Source organism: Mirounga angustirostris, unplaced genomic scaffold (assembly GCF_029215605.1).
Source record: "Mirounga angustirostris isolate CCGP_5_RB_7025 unplaced genomic scaffold, mMirAng1.0.hap1 SCAF_11, whole genome shotgun sequence".
Lineage (NCBI taxonomy): Eukaryota > Metazoa > Chordata > Mammalia > Carnivora > Phocidae > Mirounga > Mirounga angustirostris.
In genome coordinates this window covers 35,900,823-35,927,512 of record NW_026991719.1, presented here as the reverse complement: position 1 = coordinate 35,927,512, position 26,690 = coordinate 35,900,823, and the positions used below count along the sequence as shown (strand labels likewise).

Here is a 26,690-nt window from a genome sequence, read left to right as displayed (position 1 = left end):
CATGGTACAAGTGGAGCTCCCATGGGGAAGAGTCACCGCGAAACTGCTGCTGTGGCTGATGGAGACCACGGCTCCAGCACCGGCGCTTGCTTTAGGTAACCTGCTACACATGCATTTTCAATCTAGATGAAGACACGACTTGGTGGAGCTGGATCTCACTCTTATGTAGATGTTACAGTCACTCTTTGGTTCATGTTGCTTAAATTTCAGGTTATAGATACTGTGCCAAGATTTACTTACTCTTAATTAAATTGCTTTTTCCAAGTGAAAAGAGAAAGCTTTAACGTTAGAGTTCATCTCTTTGGAGTAATCTGAGGACTTAAGTTAGACAAATCAATTTTGAGAAAATAAACTATCAATTGTGTGTACCAAAAAAATGAGAACTGCTAAAATCCTAGGCACTGCTGGAAACTATCAATGAAATCTAATTTTGTATTTACAGAGTGACATAAAGAAGTATGAATGCATTCTAAGTGAGAGATAGGACACACGTATTTTAAATATGCTAGAGGAAATGTCTTCTGATCAATTTTTTGTAACACTTTTTCTATGCAGCAAATAATCTCATTCTAATTACGTATTATATTTTTTAATTTGTTTTTTTTTTAAAGATTTTATTTTTTTATTTGAGAGAGAGAAAGCACATGAGAGGGGGGAGGGTCAGAGGGAGAAGCAGACTCCCTGCTGAGCAGGGAGCCCGATGCGGGACTCAATCCTGGGACTCCAGATCATGACCCGAGCCGAAGGCAGTCGCTTTACCAACTGAGCCACCCAGGTGCCCTGTTTTTTTTTTTTTTAAAGTAGGCTCCATGGACACCAACGTGGGGCTTGAACTCACAACCGAGATCAAGACCCGAGCTGAGATCCTAAGAGTCAGATGCTTAACCGACTGAGCCATCCAGGTGCCCCCCAATTATATTTTAGACTTAAATTTGATACAGTGAGTTTAAAATAAAACATGTCCTTATTTGTTAAAACCAACTTGTTTCATTATTGGAACTGACACCAATCCATTCTATTAATTTTCAGATTATGGTCGATTCCCCGTACTTTCAAACATGTAGTCAACCATTAATTACAAAAGGGAAAAGATGAACAGATCTGTTAAGACACAAGTTAATATTACCAATAATCAAACAAACTGGTACCATGTATCTCCCAATGCAATGCAATGAGAAGCACGTTAACACCACCTACTGTGGTTTTCTTGCCAAAAACATTTAACCTGAATCTAATCATGAGGAAATAACCACACAAATCAAAATGAGAGATGTTCTGTGAGATAACCAATGTAGGCTCTTAAAAAATTTCAGTGCCATACAAGTCATGACAAGTTAGGGAGATTATTTTAAAGAAAACTAAAGAGGTAACAACCAAACTCTTTGATTCCTTTCAGGATACCAGTCTGAGACTAAAAAAAAAAAAAGTTACAAAGAATATTTTGGGGGAAATCAGAATATACACTGATGAGTATTAGGCATTATTATTTTTAAAAAATATTTAAAGGTAGACAATTTATTTTCCATTCCTTTTCTTTTTTAAGTAATCTCTACACCCAATGTGGGGGCTTAAATTCACGACCCTGAAATCAAGAGTCGCATGCTCTACTGACTGAGCCAGGCACCCCCATTAGTAGGCATTTTATTTATTAATTTATTTTTTTAAAAGATTTTATTTATTTATTTGACAGAGAGACCAGTGAGAGAGGGAACACAAGCAGGGGGAGCGGGAGAGGGAGAAGCAGGCTCCCCGCCGAGCAGGGAGCCCGACGTGGGGCTCGATCCCAGGACCCTGGGATCACGACCTGAGCCGAAGGCAGACGCTCAACGACTAAGCCACCCAGGCACCCCTTTTAGGCATTTTAAATCAACATTAAATTTCATCGCGTGTGATAATGGTATTATATGTAAGTAGGAAAGTGTCTTTATTCTTAGTGGATACATACTGAAGCACATGTAGGTGTGTGGGGGTAAAGTATCATGTTTACAACTATCAACTGGTTTAGAAGAATCAAAACCCAAGCACAGCCGACACTTGAACAACACAGGTTTGAACTATGAATCGACTTACACATGGATTTTTCCACCATACAGTACAGTACCGTAAGTGTATTTTCTCTTCCTTATGATTTTTATAACATTTTCTTTTCTCCAGTTTACCTGATTGTAAAATGTATTCTTACATGTAATCTATACATATAATACACATAACATACAAAATGTTAATTGACTGTTTATGTTATTGGTAAGGCTTCCAGTCAAGAATAGTAGGCTGTTCAGTTTCAAGGGCATCAAAAGTTGTATGTGGGGATTTTCAAGTGTAAGGGGAATCAATGCCCCTAACCCCACATTGTTCAAGGGCCAATGGTATACATATAAGCAAGCCTGGCAAAATGTTAACAACTGTTACATCTGTTTAGAATGTAATATAAAAAGGTGACCACTATACTAATTCGTCACCTTTTCTGTTGGTTTCAAATTTTTCAAAATAAAAAATTGGGCATGGGGTAGGGAATGTGGTTAACTAACCCACATGTATTAGGAGTATATTATGTGTCTAAAGTGAAAATCACCCAGAAGTGCTAGTCTAGATAAACTGGAAGCTCCACTAGCATAAGAAGTCATTTAGAAATAAAAAATGCAAATGTATTGTAAGAGAGAAAACTATAACTGAATGACAAATTTTAAGCTAGAAACACAAAAAGTGTGCGAGTAATTTGGAAGAGGAAGAACAGAAATGCTAAAAGCCTTATGACAGAGATGGGACAAACTGGGCAAAGAAAGAACTGGACCAGAGAGGAGGGTGAGGGGTGTGCCAGGTGATGGGACAGAAAGAGTAAAAGCAGAGCTGGGAAGGAGGGTGGTGTATGCAAGCCAGTAGTATGGATTAAAGCAGGGGACCTAGGTGGGGAATCAAAGGACTTTAAGTGGTTGAGTTCACAGGAAAGCCATTATGAAGTGGTGGTTTCAAAAGAAATCTGAACAGCATAGCATCCCTAGGGAAAAGGGAAGCTGCTCCATAGAAGCCGGGAAGCTAGGCTGCAGGGTGGCAGTGTCAGGTGACCCTCTGCTTCCCCTGCTCTCAGCTGACTGGGAGAGACCTTGAAAAGATTCCAAGTATTATTTAAAAACCCACTGCTATGAAGGATTAGAGCCTTTCTCATCAACAGTAAAAAGAATTAAGTGGTTGTACTGTGGTATTTTAGTACAGTGCATGACACATAATAGGCAATGATTTAAAAAAGTAAAATTAAAAAAAAGGTCAAGATATAACTGAGAATTTTAATTTAAAAAAAAGGTATTTATCCCATCTTTCCTAGAAAATTGTACATCAGGATAGCAAAGTTGTCGTTGCAGGTAGATCTATTCTTGCTAGTAAATACAAGAATGATAAAATGAGACTACTACCATTCTGTAACCCTGATGAAATACTCTTGTCAATGATTATCAATGGCTGTGATCATGGGCTACAGACATTACATACCTCTCCTTACAGATGTAAATATTACCGTCTATAAAGTAGCTTTGCCTACCATTTCAAAAAAAAAAAAAGAGAGAAAAACACCTTGATCTCATCAAGTCTCTAAATCTCACTCCTTATTTATAGGAAATACAGTGGACTGAGGAAAAAAGAAAATACAAAAATACCACAGGGATCCTATCAATAAAATCCAGATGGTGGAGAACTTTACAGGGTAAACTACCTACTTTTCCCCAACAAACTGCAAGGGTGAAAATGATGAGAATAGAGGAGAGTCATAGCAACATTTGAGGTGTATGGACTTCATCTGGATCCCGATTTCAAAAAAACACATAGTAAAAAACAATTGTGAGAAAATCTGAACACTGGGCGCCTGGGTGGCTCAGTGGTTAAGCGACTGCCTTCGGCTCAGGTCATGATCCTGGAGTCCCGGGATCGAGTCCCGCATCAGGCTCCCTGCTCGGCAGGGAGTCTGCTTCTCCCTCTGACCCTCCCCCCCCCTCATGTGCTCTCTCTCTCCTCTCATCCTCTCTCTCAAATAAATAAATAAAATCTTAAAAAAAAAAAAAGAAAATCTGAACACTGACAAGGATATTAAGGATTTTTAAAAGATACGGTAATAGTATCATGGTTATGTTTAAAAAAAGCCATCAGAGATACATACTGCAATTATTTATAGATGAAAACGTGTGAGATTTGATTCAAACAACCTGGAAAGTAGATGGGAATGTAGTTTAAACAAGATTGGGCATGAGTCAACAACTGCTGAGGCAGAGGGATGAATACGTAAGGGCTCACATGGTTCTCCCTACTTTTCTGAATGTGAGAGGTTTTCAAAATAAAAATTAGTTTTTAAAAAAGATTTTATTTACTTATTTGACAGACAGAGAGTGAGAGAACACAAGCAGGGGGAACAGGAGAGGGAGAAGTAGACTCCCCGTGGAGCAGGGAGCCCGATGCAGGGCTGGATCCCAGGACCCTGGGATCGTGACCTGAACTAAAGGCAGACGCTTAACTGACTGAGCCACCCAGGTGCCCTCAAAATAAAAAATTATTAACATCTTAAGAGACTGAAGTATGCTGCCTCTCCAAACTATGACACTTTCTACCTGACTTTGAAGACAGTAAGAGAAAATCACTAAGAAGTAAAGTTTATTATAGCTAACCCCTGTGCTAGAAAACCTGCCTATAACTTTTGACTCCCCAAAACTTAACTACTAAGAGCTTACTGTTGACTGGAAGTCTTACTTATAACATAAACAAGCGATTAACACATATTTTATATGTTTTATGTATTATATACTGTATTCTCACAATAAAGTAAGCTGGGGAAAAGGAAATGTTATTAAGAAATCACAGGGAAAAGAAAAATACATTTAAAGTACTTTACTGTATTCATCAGGGGAAAAAAAATTCCGTGTATAAGTGGACCCATGTAATTCAAATGTTCTTCAGGGTCAACTGTACTACTGCTTAAATATTAAACATAAAGATACCTTCAAACATGTATTTTACAAGTTGATGTTAGTGTACGGAGATGTTCAAAAAGGTTTAAGCAGTATCCCTATTACTGTCTACAGTTTACCTGAACTGTTTCCAAAATCCTCTGGGCACATAGTATTGTAGTCGAGAAGCAGCTAAATGACCAAAGATGACTTGAAGGTGCCTTAGAACACCAATATTATACTCTTTCCTATCTTCTGTTTTACTTAATGCTGGTTTATCTTCAAATTGTTGAGGATATCCAAATACATCATCTCTGGGATCAACATTGCTCTAGAAAAGAAAAAATATTAATACATTAATCCAACTTTAAAGTACAGTAAAGTATGTTGAGACAAGCACCAGTTAGTCAACAAATGATCATTTGTACTTCTATTTCTTATTTCCAAAGCATTTAACTTCCAATTTATAAATTTTAATTTACAATATAACTGTTTATCTCCGCCATCTCACAGAAGAGGTGTCATAAAGGAATAACCCTGACTGTATATTGGAAAGGTAGATAATAAAGGCAACGTAGCAGAGTAGAGTGTGGTGTTTAACATAGACCGAACTGGACCCGAGTGTAGGCGCTGCCACTGAGAAGCTGGCTAACTCTGAGCAGGTCAGCTACTTCACGCTTCTTTTCTTTCTTTTTTTAAAAGATTGATTGATTGATTGAGAGAGAGAGAGAGAGAGAGAATGAGGCACAAGCAGGGGAAGAAGCAGGCTCCTCGCTGAGCAAGGAGCCCGATGCGGGACTCAATCCAAGGACCTTGGGACCACGACCTGAACTGAAGGCAGATGCTTAACCTTTTTAAGGTTTCAGAATCGATTAAGTATTAAACTACCTCAGAGCCGACTGAGACACCCAGGTGTCCCTACTTCACGTTTCTAAGCTTCGGTTTCCTCATGGGGATGTGTGGCTGTGGGGAGGATTATGAGGTGCTCAGAACTGTGAATGAAATATGCATATTAAGAGTAGTACTCAAAAAATGACGCTGGAAAAACTAGGTATCTTTATGCAAAAGAATTAAGTTGGATTCCTCTCTAACACCATATACAAAAATTAACTCAATACAGACCTGAAAGCAAGAGCTGAAATTAAGAAATTCTTTTTTTTTTTTGTTAAAGATTTTATTTATTTATTTGAGACAGAATGAGAGAGAGAGAGCACATGAGAGGGGGGAGGGTCAGAGGGAGAAGCAGACTCCCTGCCGAGCAGGGAGCCCGATGCGGGACTCGATCCCGGAACTCCAGGATCATGACCTGAGCCGAAGGCAGTCGCTTAACCAACTGAGCCACCCAGGCACCCCGAAATTAAGAAATTCTTAAAAGAAAACATAGGGTAAAAATGTCACAACATTTGATTAGGTGGTAATTTATTGGCTAGGACAGCAAAGGAACAGCTAACGAAAGAAAAATGAGACATACTGGACCTCATGAAAATGAAAACTGGAACCCTTGTGCACTGTCGGTAGAAATGTAAAATGGTGCAGCCACTGTGGACCAGTTCCTTAAAAAATTAAAATCAGAATTACCACACGATCCAGCAATTCCATTTCTGGATATATGCCCAGAAGTGGTGAAAGAAAGGTCTTGAAGAGAGATTTGTATACCCATGTTCATGAGAGTACTATTTACAATCGCCAAAAGGTGGGAGCAACCCAGTGTCCACCAACGAATGGATAAACAAAATGTGGTCTGTCCACACAGTGGAATATTATTCAGCCTTAAAAAGGAAGAAAATTTGGACACATGCTACAACATGGCTAAACCTTGAGAACATTATGTTGAGTGAAATAAGCCAGTCACAAAAAGACAAAAATGGTATGATTCCACTTACATGAGGTACCTAGAATAGTTAAATTCATAGAGATGGAAAGAGAATTGTGGTACCAGGGACCTTTGATATAGAAACAGAATATCCAGTCCCTGTCCATGAGAAACTCTCTGTCCAGGGATGGAAACAAGAACACAGACAGAAGGCAAAGAACCAAAAAAAACCCCACAAGTGCAGTGGCATGCTGAGACAACACAGAGCAGAAGGTACCATTGAGAGCAAACATGGGACATCTTATTTGAAATTGTATCATATTTTGTCTGCCTTGTTTACTTCTTGCCAGTGTAATTAGCTATCTCTCCCTGTGCTTACCCTCAACATCCCAGAGATGCGATGGGCTACAGAACTAGAATTTCAGTTTCAATTTCCACTCAGAGCAGTGGTTCTTAACTGGGTATAGGTGTAAAGTATCCCCACTACGAAGCTTTTAAAAAAATTAAACAATGCTTGGACCCTAACCCCTGGGATGATGCGGTTCAGTAGATCTGGGAAAGAACTGGGACAAGTATATGTTTCAGAAGCCCTGTAAGTATTAAACTACATGAGAGCAAATAGCTGTAGTGACTGAAGAGGAGGAAGGAGGAAAGAACCACTGAAGATATTTACAATTAGAACACATTCTGGCTTCTCCCTGCAGTTCTCACCAACAACATGAACAGGAAAAGATAAAAACAAAGAAATACAGGATGGATATAAACATGACCACAACTAAGTCCTGTAATATTCTCTTCTTTAAAGAGCTGTGCCATAGTTGTCAAATCTGATCCACCACTACAACCAAACTCTCCCATAGCTTTATTGTGCAGTAGATACTTGGCAGGGAGCCTAAATTTTGTCACAAGACTACGTGATATCTGAAGTAGAGAGAAGTTTGTTGCTTAAGCAAGAAGAGCTATGATCTGGGGTAAATGTAAAAGTAACCTAAAAGTAAACAGAGATAATGAAACTGGCATAGTATACAACTTAGCATAAATTAATGGAGATATATTTAAAAATATTAGAAAAGTGAAAATATAAACTGTTATAAAAATGGAAGATCCTTATTATTATGCAAACTCCAAATTATATTAAACACTTCACACAAAAAAATTGAGTATGTGAACTGCTGCTTTAAAAACATATAAACCACCATGAAAATTAACTATAGTATAAAGTCTGGTAGCTAGTGAGTACTAGGTTATGGCAAGACATAGCAGTCCATGCTGGGAGACTCTAGCTTTATTTTCAAATATACATCAACAAGTCCAATGAAAGTACAACATTCTGTAAGAAAGAATGATAGTATCTGGTAGCAGAATTTCAAATGGAAATGCTAAAAAAAATTTACCTCATTGTCCTGCTTCTCATCCCCAGACATATCATCATCTACATCACTACCTGTGCCTTCAATTGCAAGAATACCATTCCTGATGGAGGGAATCATGTAGAGTTGCTGAATCACAGAATTCATGTAACAAGTAGCACCAGCATTTTTCAGCCCCACAAATCCTTTAGGTGGGCGGGGTCCAACAGGTGGCAGATATTCCCACTCTGTAAGTGCTTCACAAGCTGAGAGAAGGGAAAAGATTCTTGTAGCACAAACACAACCATTTTGTCCACTCTTAGCTCTATTAAGCTGATAAATTAACATTACCAACAATTCCACTAATTTTCCAGCCAGCTGAAGCAGTACACGGAGTGTGTTTCCCCCTCAATGAACTGAAGGGATGCAGCAACTTGCACCACTATAGGGATTCTTACCCCACCATTTGAAAACCCATGTCTTACCTGGTGTTACTTCTACAGAAATGTCAGAAGCAATCTCCTGAGATGGTATAATGCTAATTTCTATGTGCTCACTTTTTTAATTTTTAAAGATTTTATTAGAGAGCGAGCACAAGCGGGGTGGGGGGGAGAATGACAGAGGGAGAGGGAGAAGCAGGCTCCCCACTGAGCAGGGAGCCCGACGCGGGGCGCTCGATCCCAGAATTCTGGGATCATGACCTGAGCTGAAGGCAGACGCTTAACCCACTGAGCCAGTCAGGCTCTATGTGCTCATTTTACTTTTAGTTTTACTGTTTAGTCATAATTTTTTTCTACTTTTGTATGTTTTTTTTGAAGTGTTTTCAGATTCATTCTGACATATAATGTTATATGTCATTATATGTCATTCTGACATATAATGTTAATATAAATACACCAAGTATTATATAGCTTGTTTGGTTTTAAAGCATCCTAGGACCACCTGGGTTCATATCCAGGTTCTGTTGTTTACCAACTCTTTCACCTTCAGGTAAGCTTCTGTTTCCTTTGTAATAAATGTAATAAGAGTAACAGTTGTTTTGCCTATAACTGCAATGTTATTTTGAGGGGCTAATGAAATAGTGGATTTGAAAGTTGTGAGAATTGTAAATCACCGTATGTCTCCCTCTACTTAGTATAAACCTGGAAACAGTGTATAAAGGACTGGCTAAATATAGTATACTAAATTGAAAAGTATATAAGCCAATAAATGGAATTAGGCAAATATGTATGTGTTTATCAATAGAGAACAACTGCAGATATATTAAGGGGAAAACAAAGTGAAGACACTGTGTATACAATATGCCAATCCATGGTTAAAAACAAAAACAACAAAAAAGATTTTGTATGTGGATTTTCCATACAGTAATGCTCAAAGGACAGACACAAACTGACGATAATGGTTACAGCTATCCAATGGGAGCTGGGACTAAAATGGGCAGGAAACGTACTTTTTAGTATGTAGCTTCTTTGGTAGTTCAAATTTTTACCACGCAAGTGTACTACTTAAGAAACAAGCAGCCTTTCTGAAACAGCAAATATATCTGGAGGGCTGTGGTCCAACGCCACTTTTTGCTGGCTAGTAGTGGGGTCCTCCAAAACCAGAGTGAGAACACAACTCATCTTAAAATTGAAGGTGATGATCGCCTGAGACGAAACAATTCTATCTGGGCAAGAGATGTGCTCCCACGTACAAAGCAAAGGACAACACAGTGACTCCTGGTGGCAAACTGAACAAAACTGGATGAATCTGGGGAAAGGTTACCCATGCCCATGGAAGCAGTGGCATGGTTCATGCCAAATTCCAAAGCAAGCTTCCTGCTAAGGCCACTGGACACAGTATCTGTGTGATATCGTACCCCTTGAGGGTGTAAGCTTATTGAAAAGTAAATGAATAGGGGTGCCTGGGAGGCTCAGTTGGTTAAGCATCTGCCTCAGCTCAGGTCATGATCCGAGTCCTGGGATCGAGACTCGCACTGGGCTCCCTGCTCAGTGGGAAGCCTGCTTCTCCCTCTCCCCTTGCTTATGTTCCCTCTCTCTGTGTCAAATAAATAAATAAAATCTTAAAAAAAAAAAAGTAAATGAATAAACGTGTGGATTTGTTAAAAAAACAAAGAACCCTGAACAAACAAAACACTCTTCTTTAAGTTAAAATGAAACAAAACCCCCACCTTACTACATTTAGATTTGGTAAATAAATAGCTAACGGTCTAACCTTTTAAAAGCAGTTTAATCAGAATCTCCTAAAATGTTATTAAAAATGTCCTTATAGGGCGGCTGGGTGGCTCAGTTGGTTAAGCGACTGCCTTCGGCTCAGGTCATGATCCTGGAGTCCCAGGATCGAGTCCCGCATCGGGCTCCCTGCTCGGCGGGGAGTCTGCTTCTCCCTCTGACCCTCCCCCCTCTCATGTACTCGCTCTCTCTCATTCTCTCTCTCAAATAAATAAATAAAATCTTTAAAAAAAAAAAAGTCCTTATATTTTGAAATACAACATACTAAAAAATAATTTCACGTTTTTAAATATTTACTTTAACAATTACATCCTTAAGCTTTGTAGATAAACACTGGTTTTCTCTTAAATTATTTGATTTCTTATTTCTGCTTTTCCAGTCATTTAATATTGCCCCCATCCTTTTGGAGCTTCAGTTCCAGATCTGTATGATCTGGTCTACAGTCTACCTCAAGGGCTTCATGTGAGCATTAACTGAGGACATAAAATGCATTAGAATGTTATCTTCTCACATTCTAATCTTTAAAAACCAGATTTTCTTTGAGCTCATATGAAAATAGTATTAAAGAGCTTCTGAATAAGAGCCTGAAAGGTTTTCCAAGGCATGCAACTCGAGTTTTAAATTAGAACTCTGGCATTTCTTTTGACTACTTATTATTCCATAGTTTGGGTTTTATTCCAGGTTTGACTGAGATGAAATTAATTTGCTAAATACTCAAACCCCTTACAGGAAGACATTTAACAAACACTTGAAAAATTTTCTACATCAAGGCTCTTTGCTTGTAATGGTGTTAAATTACACATCCATTTCCTACAAATGTTAAGGTAGGTGCTGAAAGAAAAACATGAGTTGAAGATGTTTACTAAAAAAAAATTTTTAGAAAATAGAATTTGAAATTAGAGAATTAACTGTCATCACAACACTGTATTTTAGTATACTTACTAGTTATTGCTGTGCCAATATAATACATTTCAGTCAAAGAATCTACTATCTGTTTGAGATTCCTCACACAGCCAACAGCTAATGCTACAAGTAACTCAAAACCAGCGTTAATGGTAGCTGGGGAGCTACAGACTGGAATTGCCTGTTCAGCAGGCAGCTCTCCGTTTCTCATATATTGCAGGTAAACATTGGATGCAGGGAAGATGAAATCATCAATTAATTCCTACAAGAGATGAAAAAAGGATTACATATTAGCAATTACATATGTATGTTATATGTTATATAGTTTTATTTCTGTAATGTTTATACGTATGACACACAAAGTTGTGTCTATGTGTGTGTTGTATACATTTATCTTTTTTTAAGGAAAGAAATGTCTCTTAGAAGGAAATAATGTTAAATTACTTGTCACAATTAAAGATATCATTACATCTGAGAAAACTTGATTTTCTAATAAAAAGATTCCACTTCAAAACACTATTTATTGTAACAAATATACCAAATTTCTCTGATTATCAAGAGCAAGTTTGACTATAGCACTTAACATTTTTTTTTTTTTTAAGATTTTATTTATTTATTTGAGAGAGAGAGAATGAGAGACAGAGAGCACGAGAGGGAAGAGGGAAGAGGGCAGAGGGGGAAGCAGACCCCCCGCTGAGCAGGGAGCCCGATGTGGGACTCGATCCCGGGACTCCAGGATCATGACCTGAGCTAAAGGCAGTCATTTAACCAACTGAGCCACCCAGGCGCCCAGCACTTAACATTTTAAGTAAGTTTATTCCTTTATTTTTTTAGACGATTTTATTTGAGAGAGAGCAGAGAGAGAGAGAGAGCATGTGCAGGCGCAAGCGGGGAGGAGGGGAGAAGGGGCAGAAGAAGGAGAAGCAGGTTCCCCGCTGAGCAGGACCCTGAGATCATGACCTGAGCCTAAGGCAGACACTTAGCTGACTGAGCCACCCAGGTGCCCCATGTTTACTCCTTTAATCATATGTATACCAAAACTAATTATGAATAAAAATAACATGTACTAAAATGATACTTTTTGCTTCCTTATCACACATGTGAAGAAAAGTCATTAAAGAAATAGGATAAACAAGATGCAGTCGCACAAACAGGTCTGTCGTGTTTTAGGTGGACCAATGAAGTGAAAAATTCAGATTTTCTAAATAGAAAAATCAATAGTGTGTATTTATTAAATACATAGTACTTTTATTTACATACAAAATTTAGAAACTATATTTAAACAATTACTGTAACCTCTGTAAAGATTCTTAAAAAGCAGAAGGCAGAAAAGGTCAAGATAATACACCAAAGACATGATATAAACCAACCAGACAGATTTGGTAACAAACATTTAGGAGGTCACGGTATCTAGTTTCGGACAAAACTTACTTTAATGAGATTAGCACCTCCTTTTTCACAACCAATATGATACTTTTTCTCAGGGGTTTGAAAGGCCAGTAATTCTTTTGTTACCCCAAGGTGGCCTTCTAAGATCGTCTCTTCCACACCTGTTTCACCTGTTCTTTTAACATCATCCTGCCAAAGAAAAAATAACAAATGCCTAACTTATGGAAGGGAGGGAGGAGCCACAATTTGAGAACTAGACACACATGAGGTAATTCCCCCAAACCTTTCCATTCTTTTTAAAACTTATTTTTTAAAATCATTCAGTGTAGTTAACACACAAGTTTCATGTGTACAATATAGTGATTCAACACTTCCACACATCACGCAGTGCTCATCATGAGAAGTGCCCTCCTTAATCCCCACCACCTATCCCCCCCATCTCCCCCCACCCCTGTAACCATCTGTTTGTTCTCTATAGTTAAGAGTCTGTTTCTTGCCAAAGCTTTCCCTTCTAAACAGGATGAAGTTCTCTTCAGAACTTTCTGAGGGCTATAAAAGCTACGAATCTCTTCAGAAATAAATTCTCATACAATTCTGAGTTAAGAGTATCCGGTGTTAACATCAAGAGTTAAGTGCTAGTCTATATACACTGATTTTTGATGAGAACAATTCAAACATTTTAGAAGATGAAAATTTGCAAAAAGAACCAAGATTATAATATAAAAATCGAAGAGGATGAAATCAGTATTTCAAGTTTCAAGTAAAACAAAGCATTTTACAAAACTAGCTATGCATTCATTCTGTGAATCTTGAGTTACCAAGACCCACCATCACAGAGTATATTGTTTGGTCCTTTTTATTACTCTTTGTGGTGTTTTTCGCTTAACCAAAATGCTTAAAACTACAAACTATCAATTAATAAAACACTATCGATACAATAAACACAGTATTAAAAGTAACTTACCCTAATTCTTTTAAGCCAATCAATTTCATTATTGAGAAGAACTTCAGCATTGGGTATGTTAATATTACTATTGTAAGCGTAATTAAGAAGGTGTCTTAAGAGGGTGAAGTAGTCACCTGAATGCTTAGCTCTCTCTCTGGCTGTGCTCTGAAAACAATCGTAGAATAATGTGAATTCACATGTCCATGCTCAGAAGCCACTTTTTAAAAACCTAGAGTTAACTAGAGCAAAGGACTAAAATAATATGGGAAGTTATGAATATTTATTTACTAAATACAGGCTGTTATAACTTGAATATAAGCTAAAACCATAAATTCCTGAATGCCTGTTTAAAGAATTAATCACAATGAGAAGCATATTAAAAAATGTCTCACCCCCAACACGGTAAAGAGCAGAGTAATGAAGAAAAGTAGAGGCCTGTGTCCCATGCAACATCTGGTGCACATTAAAAAGAACTGCTCCTGTGCCACCTGGCGAACAGTTCTGAAATAAACATGTTTCACAATTAACATATTTGCACAAAGTAAAAAAAAAAAAAAGAAAAAAGATTCCAACACTGGTCTCTCTTTCGGGGGGAGAGGTGCGGTGGATTAAGGGTGAATTACAAGTAAAAATACAAGGATACGAGGTAATACCCCCTGAAGTGGCAACCTGGGACAGATGAACCGTAGGCTGTACGGCAAGAACTCTAACCCACATTATCATAGAAGAGTTTGAGGGATACCCTGTAACACCCCTTTCTTGGAACAAGCTGGAACTGCTCTACTGGATACAAGATGGCCTACAGTGAGCCTTACACATCTTTTGGGCTGTCCACAGAATTTTTACTCATTGCGCTCTGGAGCAAACAACTCTGTTGAAATTCTGTTGCAATTACAGTAAGGATAATGCTGCAATGTCCCTTTTATTATACCAGTGGTTCCCAAAGCATGGTCCCCAGATCAGCAGCATTAGCATCATTTGGGAACTTGTTAAAAATGTAAATTATCAGGCCCCATCCTGGACCTGCTGAATCAGAAATACTGGGGCTGCTACCCAGTAACCTGTGTTTTAATAAATCCTTCAGGTGACTTTAATGTGCGCTAAAGATCGAAAACCACCGTATTATACAATATTCTATGATGACCCTCGGGAAGAACTTGTCTCTGGTCCCACTAGTGAGAACTTTACCTGATAATTATGTATCCGTAAAAAAAAAAAAAAATTATATACTATACAGATCTCACTAGAGCAAATGTCCAAGAGGCTCGAGACACCACCTATTTACTGTTGTGCCTCAAGAACCTAGAATAGTGACCCATGTATAATAGGTGCTAAGAATCAGTTCAGTTACCACATGCACAAATGCTATTTGTCTGTAAGATAGTGGTCTGTCTCCATTAGAAAGTAAGCTCTTGGGCGCCTGGGTGGCTCAGTCATTAAGTGTCTGCCTTTGGCTCAGGTCAGGATCCCAGGGTCTTGGGATGGAGTCCCACATCGGGCTCCCTGCTTGGCAGGAAGCCTGCTTCTCCCTCCCCCACTCCCCCTGCTTGTGTTCCCTCTCTCGCTGTGTCTCTCTTTGTCAAATAAATAAATAAAAGCTAAAAAAAAAAAAAAAAAGAAAGTAAGCTCTTTCAGGGCAGGGCTTTGCTGATGCCAGAGTTTCTGACACCTGGAAGAACGCCTGACATACAGGGAGATGCTTAACAAGTATCTGCTAAGCATCTGTGTGTCTTACGGACATTGCAAACTACATTTCACAGAAAACTATCATGTTTCTGTCTTTGTGCTAGCAAACAAGAGAGCTTAGAACCAAATTTATAGCTCAGTGTAAAGGACTTGACAGCATACACTTCGTGTACTAACCTCCCTCTGGATGTGTCTAGGTTTCTAGAAACCTGTACATTGTCTTACAAACCAGGACTTTAGAAGCCTTGTGGGTTAAATTTGATGGAACCCAAGTAAATTGAAGTCAGGAGTACCTAAGTTTCCTGGGGAGAAAGTCCATAATTTTTATTAGATTTTCAAAGGTATATGTCATTCACACAGTCCTAATTTTATTTTTGTAAAACATAGGTATGCAGCCCAAATAAAGTAGGGATCTATATAGTTAGTATTTGTCATTTCCTGATGAAATCTCCCTCATACATGCAGACTTATGTAATGCTTTCAAAGAAGCATGTGCCTATCTACAAATCTTGTGGCCTGTATCTTTATGACATACTCAAAATCTCATTTCTCGCCACTTCTAATACTACCATATTTCCAGCCACGGTCATCTTTTATTTGGATAAAAAGTCTGTTTTTCCTGACACTCTAGAACTTATTCTCAACAAAGCAACCAGAATAAACTCAAAATGTCAGTAACTCAGAGCACACCATTCCTCTGCTCGAAATCCTACACTGGGATGCCCATCTCATGGTAAAAAAAAAAAAAAAAAAAAAAATCCATGTTGTTAGAATGACCTATAAAATCCTAACAGGCTGCCTATTAACTTTCTGACCTCATCTCCTTCAGCTGCCTATCCCTCACTCACTGCTCCAGCCACACTGGTCTCCTTGCTGTTCTTTAACACATCAGACATGTTCCTGCCTTGGGACATTTACATCTCTTGTTTCTTCTGCTTAAAACATGCTTCCCCCATTATCTGCATGGATCACTACCTTCCTCTTTCAGAGCTTTGTTTAAAGGTCACCTTCTTAGAAAGCCTCCTCTATCCTATATAAAACTAAACTCTATTGACTCCCCACTACTCCTTGTCACCTTCCCTGCTTTCTCTCCATAGCATTTATCACTAACATACTATGTATTTTCCCACAAGTCTGCCCCTTCCCACACCCCACCTCCTTTAGTTTGTAGACTCCAAGAACGCTGCCATTCTGTTGTTTACTGCTATATCCCTAGTAGCTAGGATAGTGCCTGATACATAATAGGTACTTGCTAAATTATTTACCAACAGGACTGCCTACCATATTAAAATCGAGCACTACTTAGGTTTAGCATCAAAGGCCTTCTGTAAACTGACTCCCACTAATCTCCTTTACAGTATTATCCTGTACTCCTCTTTCACACATCAAAACAGACTACTCAGCTTTTCTCTGAAAGCACTACGCCAGGGGTGGCAAACTCAAATGTCTTCATCAATGAGAGGTAACATAAAGGAGTTGAATAGGTAGGGTATACGGCAACAGGTGCTAGAAGGGGCTGGAAAAAACACACCCTCCTAAAGGAATTTAAATCCAATTGTGAGTGTTTACAGTAAGTTTAGCGTTATGATGTAGAAACAGACCTCAACTAATATGAACAGAGGTCTGGGAAACCAAATTTATATGTTTAGACTTAATTCAAAGGCAATGGGAAGGCATAGAAAGACTTTTTACCAGGAAAACAACATGATCATGCTTGGCAAAGATCATGCTGTCTGCAGTGTGGTCACAGGATGAGAGTAATACCTTAGTGGTGCAGCACTGGGGTGGGAAGATTAAGGATATTGCAGTTGTCCAGGCAATGGATGCTGGTTGTTTAGACGAGGGTAGAAGCAGTATGAGGAGGAGGAAAGTGTATGGGGTCCAACAATACAGAAGTAAAAACAGCATACTGGGGACTGAGGTGGAGGGGGAGCACCGCCAAGGCCCACCTTCCATTTGTATGCACATGTAAGTCTTACCCAAACCTGAGCTCACTTGTCACATTCTGCATAGAACCTTCACTTCTGCTCTTTCAAGGTAGAAAGTAACTTATTCCTCTTCTAACTCCTAGAGTACTTTGCCTCTTATGACACTAATTTCTCTCTCAAAGTTCCTTGAGTGCAAGAACTATCTTATTTGACTTTGGACTTTCACTGCTAAGCACATAGTAGGGACTCACACTAATTTGCTCATGGATTATAATTATACAGAGTATAACCTTGTGGTAAAAGTTAGAATTCAAGAGGCAGGACTTGTCCTATAACTTCAGCCTTAGTTCTGCCAGCAGCAGTCTACTTCTGAGTTGCTACAGAATTAAGGGAGAAAGCATACATGGGAAATGCATTGTACATAGGTATACTGGTTAGTAATATTATGCAAGTATAAACTCTATGCAGGGCCACAATCCTGCATTTGAAACCCTCGGGGCTGGATGTGTTTGGGGATTTAGATTTTAGAAAGGTAATGCCAACAAATCATGTTCAAGTCAGGTTTGCTGTCAAATTCTTACAAACTGGATATAAGGGCCTTTGAACCTGCTGAGCAGGGTGAGGGCCAATCAGAGAAGAAAATCAGATACCTAAAGCTCAAAAAGATCTTGATCTTTGAAGACCCTTTCTGTTGTTGAAGACAAGGGAACAGAGGCATACTGAGATATACTGTCTACAGAACTTTACTTCATTGTATGAAGTTTCAGGAAAAGGAGGAGGGAAATGGTTCTAATTTCCTATAAGGGGGAATTTTCATAAAGGTCTATAGAGGGCAGAAAACCTGTAAAACCAAGTTCCTTAATACTTAGGAGCCAAGGAAGTGAAATAAGTTCCTAATTTAGTTGAAGATTTGAAAATCAATACAGAACAAAACATTTGCTACCTCTGGGCTTGACTTCCCTAAAATTCTTTGGATAATCACCTTTCCTCTCCTCCTTCCCCTGACGTGTTAATTAAATAGAACCAGACTCACTCAACCTGTTTATTTTTCTTCAAATACGGGGTTATCTCATGATGATTAAGACTTCTCAAGGAGGTAACAAGCACAATCTTATTGGGCGGGGGGAAATCCTGTCAAAGGATTTTTTGAATTTCAAGGAAATTACCAAGGAACTTCTAAAATAGTAGACGTTCCCACTAATTCACTTTACAGCATCCTCTGAAATAAGCAAGTTGTATCTATTCCATTAATGTATGTTTTTTGAAAAAGCTTTATCACTAGGTTTTATTTCAGCAAACTTTGACTTTACATTAATTTCATCAGTGATTTCTGTCATTGCTGAATGGCATTTGAGAGCATAACCAAAGTGAGCATTTTTTGTTTTTCACAAAATATATGTAAGACAGATTTACATTTAACAGTGACACTAATTAGAGCTCCAGTTTAAAGAGTTACCTCATGAAGGTCAGTATTAGAATGACATGAGGATGGAAACTGACTTTTCTACAAACCTGACTTGCACAAAAAGAAGTTTGAAACAAATGATCTTGAATTGAAAACAAGGGCTTTATACAGTTGCTCTTTGTTCTCATTATAAAATGCAAAAGTTCTTACCATAACCCTGATTTGTGAATTTCATACTGAATTAACAATTTCTCTTGAAACCAACCAACCAAAAAAACCCTGGCATCTACATATCCAAGACAGGAGGCGAATGTCCTGTTTAATTGAAACCTGTAAACCAGATTTTAAACATGTGCTAAAATACAGATCTCTTAGGTGAAACTAAGTTCTGAAATTAGAAAAAAAAATTAATTTTACTTTGAGATTTAATGTTGCCATTTTGCAGAGACTAAAACCAAACTTAGGCCTAGGCAAAACGTGGTTAAAGGAAATTTTCCTAAACATTATCATGCTATAGAGACAACAAACACTTTATTTCTGGGATAAATTCTGCCAGCATAAATTCATTTCTGCGTAACAAAAGATCAAGTTTCTAACAATTAAAAAAGATACTTACTTGCTGTGACAGTGCAACAGTAAGTCAATAATGAATGTCTGCCAAGCCTTTTCTTTACTAAGAGCATCCAAGGCTGTCGGAATCAAGGCAAAACATAACGTCATCACTTCCAGTGCTTCACAGCAAACCTGTTCATCTTCCAAGTCTGGCTCACTGCCTGCATTGGTCTGTAAAATTATGGTCAGAGGCAAATTACCTAGAGATGCATTTAAGAAAAATCTCATACAACTTCGAGTTAGTGCTTAAAACTTAGACTCATTTAAACCATTTGGCCTCAGCCTCTCTACCTGCAACTTGAGACACGTTTAACAATAGTATGGAAATGATTAAACTAGACAATGAAGTCTAATTCCAGTATTTTGCTACATCGCAAGGAGCGATGAAGGAGCACACTGAGAATACCACCTGTTTCTTTGTCCTTCAGTCTCCTAGGGATCTTCTGAAGCCAACAATCGTTCCTTTCTTAAGGACCACTCCAGCACTGCAGAGTTCGGAACTTATGACTAGTTCCAAAATGTAGCATACCTACAGTGTCATTTTATTCTAAAGCAGTTTTCTTAAAACAATTGTTCAGGAAAGTTTTACAACCCAAAACATGCTTGGGTAGGTAGCTAATAAATTCTAACCTGACTTTATAAAAAAGTGATGATTACAATACATGTCTAAAAAAGAACAAGTTTTCAAATACTATCTGAATGGGGACACCTGGGTGGCTCAGTCGGTTAAGTGTCTGACTTCAGCTCAGGTCAAGATCTCGAGGTCCTGGGATTGAGCCCTGTGTCAGGTTTTGTGCTTGGTGGAGAGTCTGCTTTGCTCTCCACCACCCCCCCGCCCCACTAGTGCTAATAAATAAATAAAATCTTAAAAAAAAAATACTAGTTGAATGTCCAGGACCTGTACCAGATAGACACTACAGGACTCTAAAATGTATCCTAGGAAAAACAGGGTTATGTTGGCCATAAAAAGGAAGCTCGGGCGCCTGGGTGGCTCAGTTGGTTAGGCGACTGCCTTCGGCTCAGGTCATGATCCTGGAGTCCTGGGATCGAGTCCCGCATCGGGCTCCCTGCTCAGCGGGGAGTCTGCTTCTCCCTCTGACCCTCCTCCCTCTCATGCTCTCTGTCTCTCTTTCTCTCTCTCTCAAATAAATAAATCTTAAAAAAAAAAAAAAAAAGCTCTACTAAGCCCAAAAGTTCCTATAAATTTAATTTTCTTTTCTAAATATTCAGCAGTGATTATGAGGGGCAAGTACATATAACAGGAAATGAAAGAAAACAGGAAATGAAAACACAGCCTCACGTCTGTACATAATTTGCTTCATCTAAGGGAAGGTCAGAGAGGATACCTAATTGGCTGACACTCTTTCTACCTTTGACTGTTTTAAAAGACAAAAATATTTAAATACCAGGACACCACAGCTGATAGTTAACTAAACCAAAACTTACATAGGACAGAAAGATGATGAAAGAAAAAGAATGGAGAGAATAGGAAAAAGCAAATTCAGTAGGAGATCATAAATGACTCTAGTGAAAAGCAGAAAAACATCGTTTCATATATGAAAAAGCAGCTTTATGGCAGGATTCTGAAGTACTTTACTTCAAAAGTAAAATTTTACTGTACTCTCATCTTACCTATAGCTACCATTTAATTTTGAACCATGAAGATGCAAATGATTGGATTTTTAAAGATAGCAGATGTAAGGATTCAGCCTCACACACAATTAAACATTAATTAATTGATTTTTAAAAAGATTTTATTTATTTGACACACAGAGACACAGCAAGAGACGGAACACAAGCAGGGGAAGTGGGAGAGGGAGAAGCAGGCTTCCCGCTGAGCAGGGAGCCCGACGCGGGGCTCGATCCCAGGACCTTGGGACCATGACCTGAGCCGAAGGCAGACGCTAAACGACTAAGCCACCCAGGCGCCCCAAACAACATTAATTTAAAAGGAAAGGATTTCTGAGATAGTTCTTACCTTCTCATAAATTTTAGTGATTTCTTCATTTGGGCTAAATACTAGCTGTAATGCCCCACATCCTGATGCCCAGATGATTTTCTGAATAGCTCTAATTACACAGATATCAGGCATGTATCTTGAAGCCTGCAAGACAATGAATAATAAAAATGGTTTGATAGCATATTAGAATAAAATAATAACTGGAAAAAAATGTTTCTCCTTGTAAAAGAAATAGGAATGGCTGTGAAGCAGTACCATTATCTTAAGGTTCCCAAATTGCTTTTGTCCCTTTTTCTCATTTAACAGCAATACGACAAAGTATGCTCTCCAAGTTATTATCTGGCCCTGTATTACTACTTTCAGAAGCATCTTAAAAAGACTACAAAGATGATCCTACCACCATTTTACTCATTTTTTTACCCATAAAAAATGAAAACCAAGTCCACACAATGGTCACAGCAGCTTTATCCACAGCCAGAAGAGGAAAACAATCCACATGTCCATTGCCAAGTGTATGGATGTGGAATATTCATAATGGGATATTACTCAGCAGCAAACAGGAATGGACTAATGGTCTACACTACACAGATAATTCTCAATGTTATTCGGAGTGGGAGAAGCTAGACATAAAAGAACACACATTGTAGAATTTCACCTGTATAAAATGCTAGAAAATGAAAACTATTCTATAGTGACAAAAGATCACTGGTTACCTGGGGTAGAGGGAAGGGACTACAAAGGGATATACAGAGTGATGGAAATGTTCTATGTCTTGATTATGGTGATGGTTTCATACATACCTGCATTTGTGAAGACTGAATTATATACTTTTAAAGGATGCTGTTTACTGTACATAAAGGTGATTCAAAATGGGAAGTGCTAACATTAATATTAGATAAAATTCATGCTAAGGGAACTTGAGACTGAAGAGAGTGATTAGAGTGAATGGGCCTTAGGAAAATTCAGCCTTAAATCGTGGGAAGAATTATTTAAATAGAAGGTCAAACACAGAAATAGACCTTGCAGGATTTCACAGCTTAAAAAGTTTAATACTAACCTCATCAGATATTTGCTGAGCAAGACGAATGGACACATTTCTAAGCATGCATTCTGATGATGGATTAGGAATGCTCTGAAGGGCACTTTGTAGCACCACGGCTTGATCATGAGTAACTTGGTTGACCTGAAAAAACAACCATTTTGCTTGAAGTAAGTAATTTGTACAGAACCGGACCCAACCACTTGCTCCCCACCCATCACCACTAGCTCAAAATGACCTCCATTCCATATATATACACTGGAGAACTGCAGTGACTTACACAAAAAGCAGTCCATATTGCCAACATTGTGGGCCTCTACTTTTTCTTGTGCAACAAAGTGCTACACGTCCCTCTGCAAATACCCATTCTAGATCAACTCAACTTGTGTCTCTACATGTGGCCACAGTGTAACCTGCAGACGTGATAAACTGAAGTGATGATTCCAACCCTATCTGAAGACTCAATAAATTACTCCACGCCTCTTACATGTGTGCAACCTGCTCCCATTTCAACTGCTCATCATTTTCTTCTTTGAAAAGGAGAAACATTAAGGCATTTCAGTCACAGCTATTGACATTTGCTATTAGGACAATATACGCGGTATTCCGTATCACGTATTTAATGTATCACATATCTAATCAAAACTCCAATTCCCTGATTAAGACCTAAGCCATTTAAAAAAATAGAATCTATATTCCTGAAGCTTTTATCTTCTATTGGTAAATTTAGTAAACCATCACTTGTGATGAATATAGAAAACCTCAAATTTTAGTCAGAATTAAGTGCATAGTTTGACCTCTCGTAAGTAGACACTGAATTATGGCATATCTTAAGAACTTCTGGTGAGATGGATTAAGGATGCCACCAAGGCAAAGACAGAGTCCAGAGCTGGCGGAATAAGCTCAGAACTGGAGGTTAAGCCTATCAAGGTGGGAAGAGAGACTGGCAGCAGGCTAAGTCAATTACAACGTTCCTATTACCACCTGTATCTTCATATATCTGCCAGGTACAAGTTAATAAGAGATTCATATGGAGTTTTTATCAGGTTTAAAGTAACTGAAAGCCAAACAGGGTTTAAAGGAGCAGGGAGGAACTGTCCTCTTAGAGTACAGCCAGTAAAAAGCATTTCCACTTTTCATACGAATTTAATAGACGTAACCTCTGAAATAAGATACCACTGGAAGGGAACTTGAAACATTCTGAATCAACTCTGAAATAAAACTTTAAAAAATTACCATTTATTAATATAAAAAAGACATTTTTAAAAAGTGTATTACCGATGTCATGGGATTCACGCCTTCTACACCTGGCTGACAAGCTTCTGCTACAGCTCGAACATGGCCATAGCCAATGGCAGTTAGCAACAGTTTGGCTATTTTAAGAGCATTGAGGTAAGCACCCCTTCGAGTTTCCATATCTGCATTTGGTAGGAAGTTATTTCTGGTTAGCATGCTCAGGACAAGGGGTAGGCCACCACTTTTCAAGAAGTGAAATTGAAAATCAGAGGAATCATCAGCCAGAGGTGCACCAGCAGGCATTAACAAGGCATAGACTACCTGGAAAAAAGAAAAGGACTGTATTAAAAGGGTTTAAAAAGATAACTTCTATTTTCCCTATCATCATTGCTAAGAAATTGACCATTTAAAAAAATTTCATTATAAATTTTATCCATGTTATTCACATTACCATATAAAAAAAGGTCAAGTTCAAAGAACATGAAATAAATTCAAAAGGGAAAAAAACCAACCTCTGTTAGGTAGAGCACTTGTGAGGCTGAAGGACCAAAGAAAAGCGAGTCAAGAGATGGACTAAGGCTGCTTTCTCCAAGTTTGGCGTGGTCTAAACAAATAGCTCTTAATTTTTCTATTGTTGTGCTATCTGTAAGAAAACAGGAGACACAGTCTAAAACACAACATAATCCATGCATTCACAGTATTTCACTTTTGATATTTTGAAGACTACTTCAGTATGGCCTAACTATCAATTGAGTTATAGGCTCATACTTCATGAAAAATAGCCGGATCTGGATTAAAAAAAAAAAAAAGATATACGCAAATAATGAATCATGGAACACTACATCAAAAACTAATGATGCAATGTATGGTGATTAACATAACATTAAAAAAAAAAAAAAGGTTGAGAAAGAAAGAAATCACAACCAACCAGGACTTTCTAATCAGTCAACCCAAACATGAAGGAGGCAGTATTCACCTAGTCAGAGACCTCAAACCAACATGCCTCCACAGCCACTTGAAAATTAAAAAACACAGTACACTTCAAAAAGTCATTGGTTTGTTTTTTTTTTTAAAGGCCACTGGGTTCAAGTATTTCAAATTAGTTTTTTTTTTTTTTAAAGATTTTATTTATTTTTTGACAGAGAGAGAGGGAACACAAGCAGGGGGAGTGGGAGAGGGAGAAGCAGGCTTCCCGCAGAGCAGGGAGCCCCATGCGGGGCTCGATCCCAGGACGCTGGGATCATGACCTGAGCCGAAGGCAGACGCTTAATGACTCACCCACCCAGGCGCCCCCAAAAAGAAGTCATTCTTATTGAAAATAACAGAAGAGAAAAAATTAGAAGCTCTTCCTTCCAACTTCACTATCGTTCACCTTCATGACACTATGCATTAACTGTTTTATTTTAATGAAAAGAGCTTAGTGGTACCTTAGAAACTGAATTTTAAAAGGAAAGATGGCGAAGAAAAAAAAGAAAGGAATATAGGCAGACCGTTATGAAAGACCTACATTAGCACCTGTTTTCATTAGCCACAAGAAATCCAAAGAGGATGATCGCTTTTATGAAAAGAGGCAAAAAGCAAAAACAGAATCCAGTGTGTTTTGCAGAAAGCTGTTTAAGAGGCAGTGTGCACCCCCAAGCAGCGAAAGTAGCCCCGCAAAGCTCCTTCCCTGGGAATAACACTCAGCAACAAGCCACCAGAGCTTCGGGCTGGGCTGCCTCTGTTTTTCTTATTTTGTGCATCCATTAGAACAAGATTTGTCCTAAGGTATCAGAAAAGCCTAAGAGGTTACTTTCTGGGTGTGGGAACACTCAAAAAATTTTCCATATAAACTAATGGTAATTGCTTCTTTGCTTTACACCATTTTGGCTTACAAAAGGTTTCACAGGAACACTCTACTTTTGAGTAGGAGAAACCTACAGTGATTAATATTTACCTCAAAGTAAGCACAGTGTTTTTTTTACACCCCCCCCCCCCCCGGTATTAAAACACAAGTTTGCTTGTTTATTACTTTCTTTTTTAAAGATTTCATTTACTGGGGTGGGGGGGGGCGGCCAGAGGGAGAATCTCAAGCAGACTCTGTGCTGAGTGTGGAGCCCCATGTGGAACTCGATAACATGACTGAGCGGAAACCAAGAGCTGGACGCCTAACCGACTGAGCCACCCGGGCACCCCCAACCTTTCTTTTAAAGCACAGTGAAAACAGTTTAAAAAGAAAAAAAACCCATGATACAATTTAGCATAAGTTACCAAACATTCAAACTTAAGAATAGTCAATCAACTTTAGATAGTACTCTGTTATCATCAAATTATTTCCAAGGTAAATGCGCTATGATTAAAATACCACTTGATAAATAAGATTGTTTTAAAAAAAATTAAAGCTTTTTTTGAAGAATAAAGATAACTGAAAATTACTATAATTTCCATACGGCAAGCTAATTTTATAGGCCTGGAAATAGCCTAGAAATATCTTATCAAAAAATCTTCAGTTTGTGGGATGCCTGGCTGACTCGGTGGAGCATGTGACTCTTCATCTTGGGGTTGTGAGTTCGAGCCCCAACGCTGGGTATAGAGATTAAAAGCAAAATAAAAAAATCTTTAAAAAAAATCTTCAGTTTGTATAAAAATTGTTGGTTTCCCCTATTCTGAAGGGACAGTGACAGATAATGTAACTAAAATATTAAGTTCTTATAATCAAACATTTGTGAACAGCTTCTCAGGTCATTAAATATTCATCCCCTGTATTATTTTTAATTGGTGATTAAAATGACATTGTCATTTTACCAGTTTAATCTCTATTATTGGGCATTTAGGGTTTTTTCCCAGTATTTTTTTTATACTGAAGATCCTAGCAGCTAAATCTTTGCAATTATTTATTTCATCAGGAAAAAATCCTGCAAGCAGAAAGAACCACCAAGGTCCAAAACTTCTAACATACAACACCAAATTATTCTCTAAAAACAAACCAATTCATAGGCTGTATATGAGAATGTCTTATTGGTTTAAAAATATTCTAAGTAGGGGCACCTGGGTGGCTTAGTCTGTTGGGTGTCTGCCTCTGGTTCAGGTCATGACCCCAGAGTCCTGGGACCGAACTGTGCATCGAGCTCCCCACTCGGCGGAGAGTCTGCTTCTCCCTCTCTGCCCTGCCCCCTGCTCCTGCTCTCTCTCAAATAAATAAAATCTTAAAAAAAAAAAAAGTGGAAGCGCTGAAGAGGAAAAGCAACTCAGTCTGCTTGGTAAAGCAGTATACATTTTAATCACTCAG

General features: G+C 38.4%; 1 protein-coding gene across 5 annotated transcripts in view; it reads right to left on the bottom strand.

Annotated features, from left to right (window-relative positions):
• The window catches only part of USP9X (ubiquitin specific peptidase 9 X-linked), a 166,695-nt gene that overhangs the window by 22,635 nt on the left and 117,370 nt on the right, over nt 1–26,690 (bottom strand). For all 5 annotated transcript variants that reach the window (XM_045876425.3, XM_064573935.1, XM_045876419.3 and 2 more), the window contains 11 exons: nt 23,935–24,065; nt 23,465–23,743; nt 22,205–22,330; nt 21,166–21,291; nt 19,192–19,358; nt 13,949–14,057; nt 13,575–13,721; nt 12,653–12,799; nt 11,261–11,483; nt 8,133–8,353; nt 5,066–5,256 (listed from right to left, as the gene is read on the bottom strand). In XM_045876425.3, the coding sequence (XP_045732381.1) occupies nt 5,066–5,256; nt 8,133–8,353; nt 11,261–11,483; nt 12,653–12,799; nt 13,575–13,721; nt 13,949–14,057; nt 19,192–19,358; nt 21,166–21,291; nt 22,205–22,330; nt 23,465–23,743; nt 23,935–24,065 (1,867 nt within the window). The remainder of the gene's footprint in view (nt 1–5,065; nt 5,257–8,132; nt 8,354–11,260; nt 11,484–12,652; nt 12,800–13,574; nt 13,722–13,948; nt 14,058–19,191; nt 19,359–21,165; nt 21,292–22,204; nt 22,331–23,464; nt 23,744–23,934; nt 24,066–26,690) is intronic.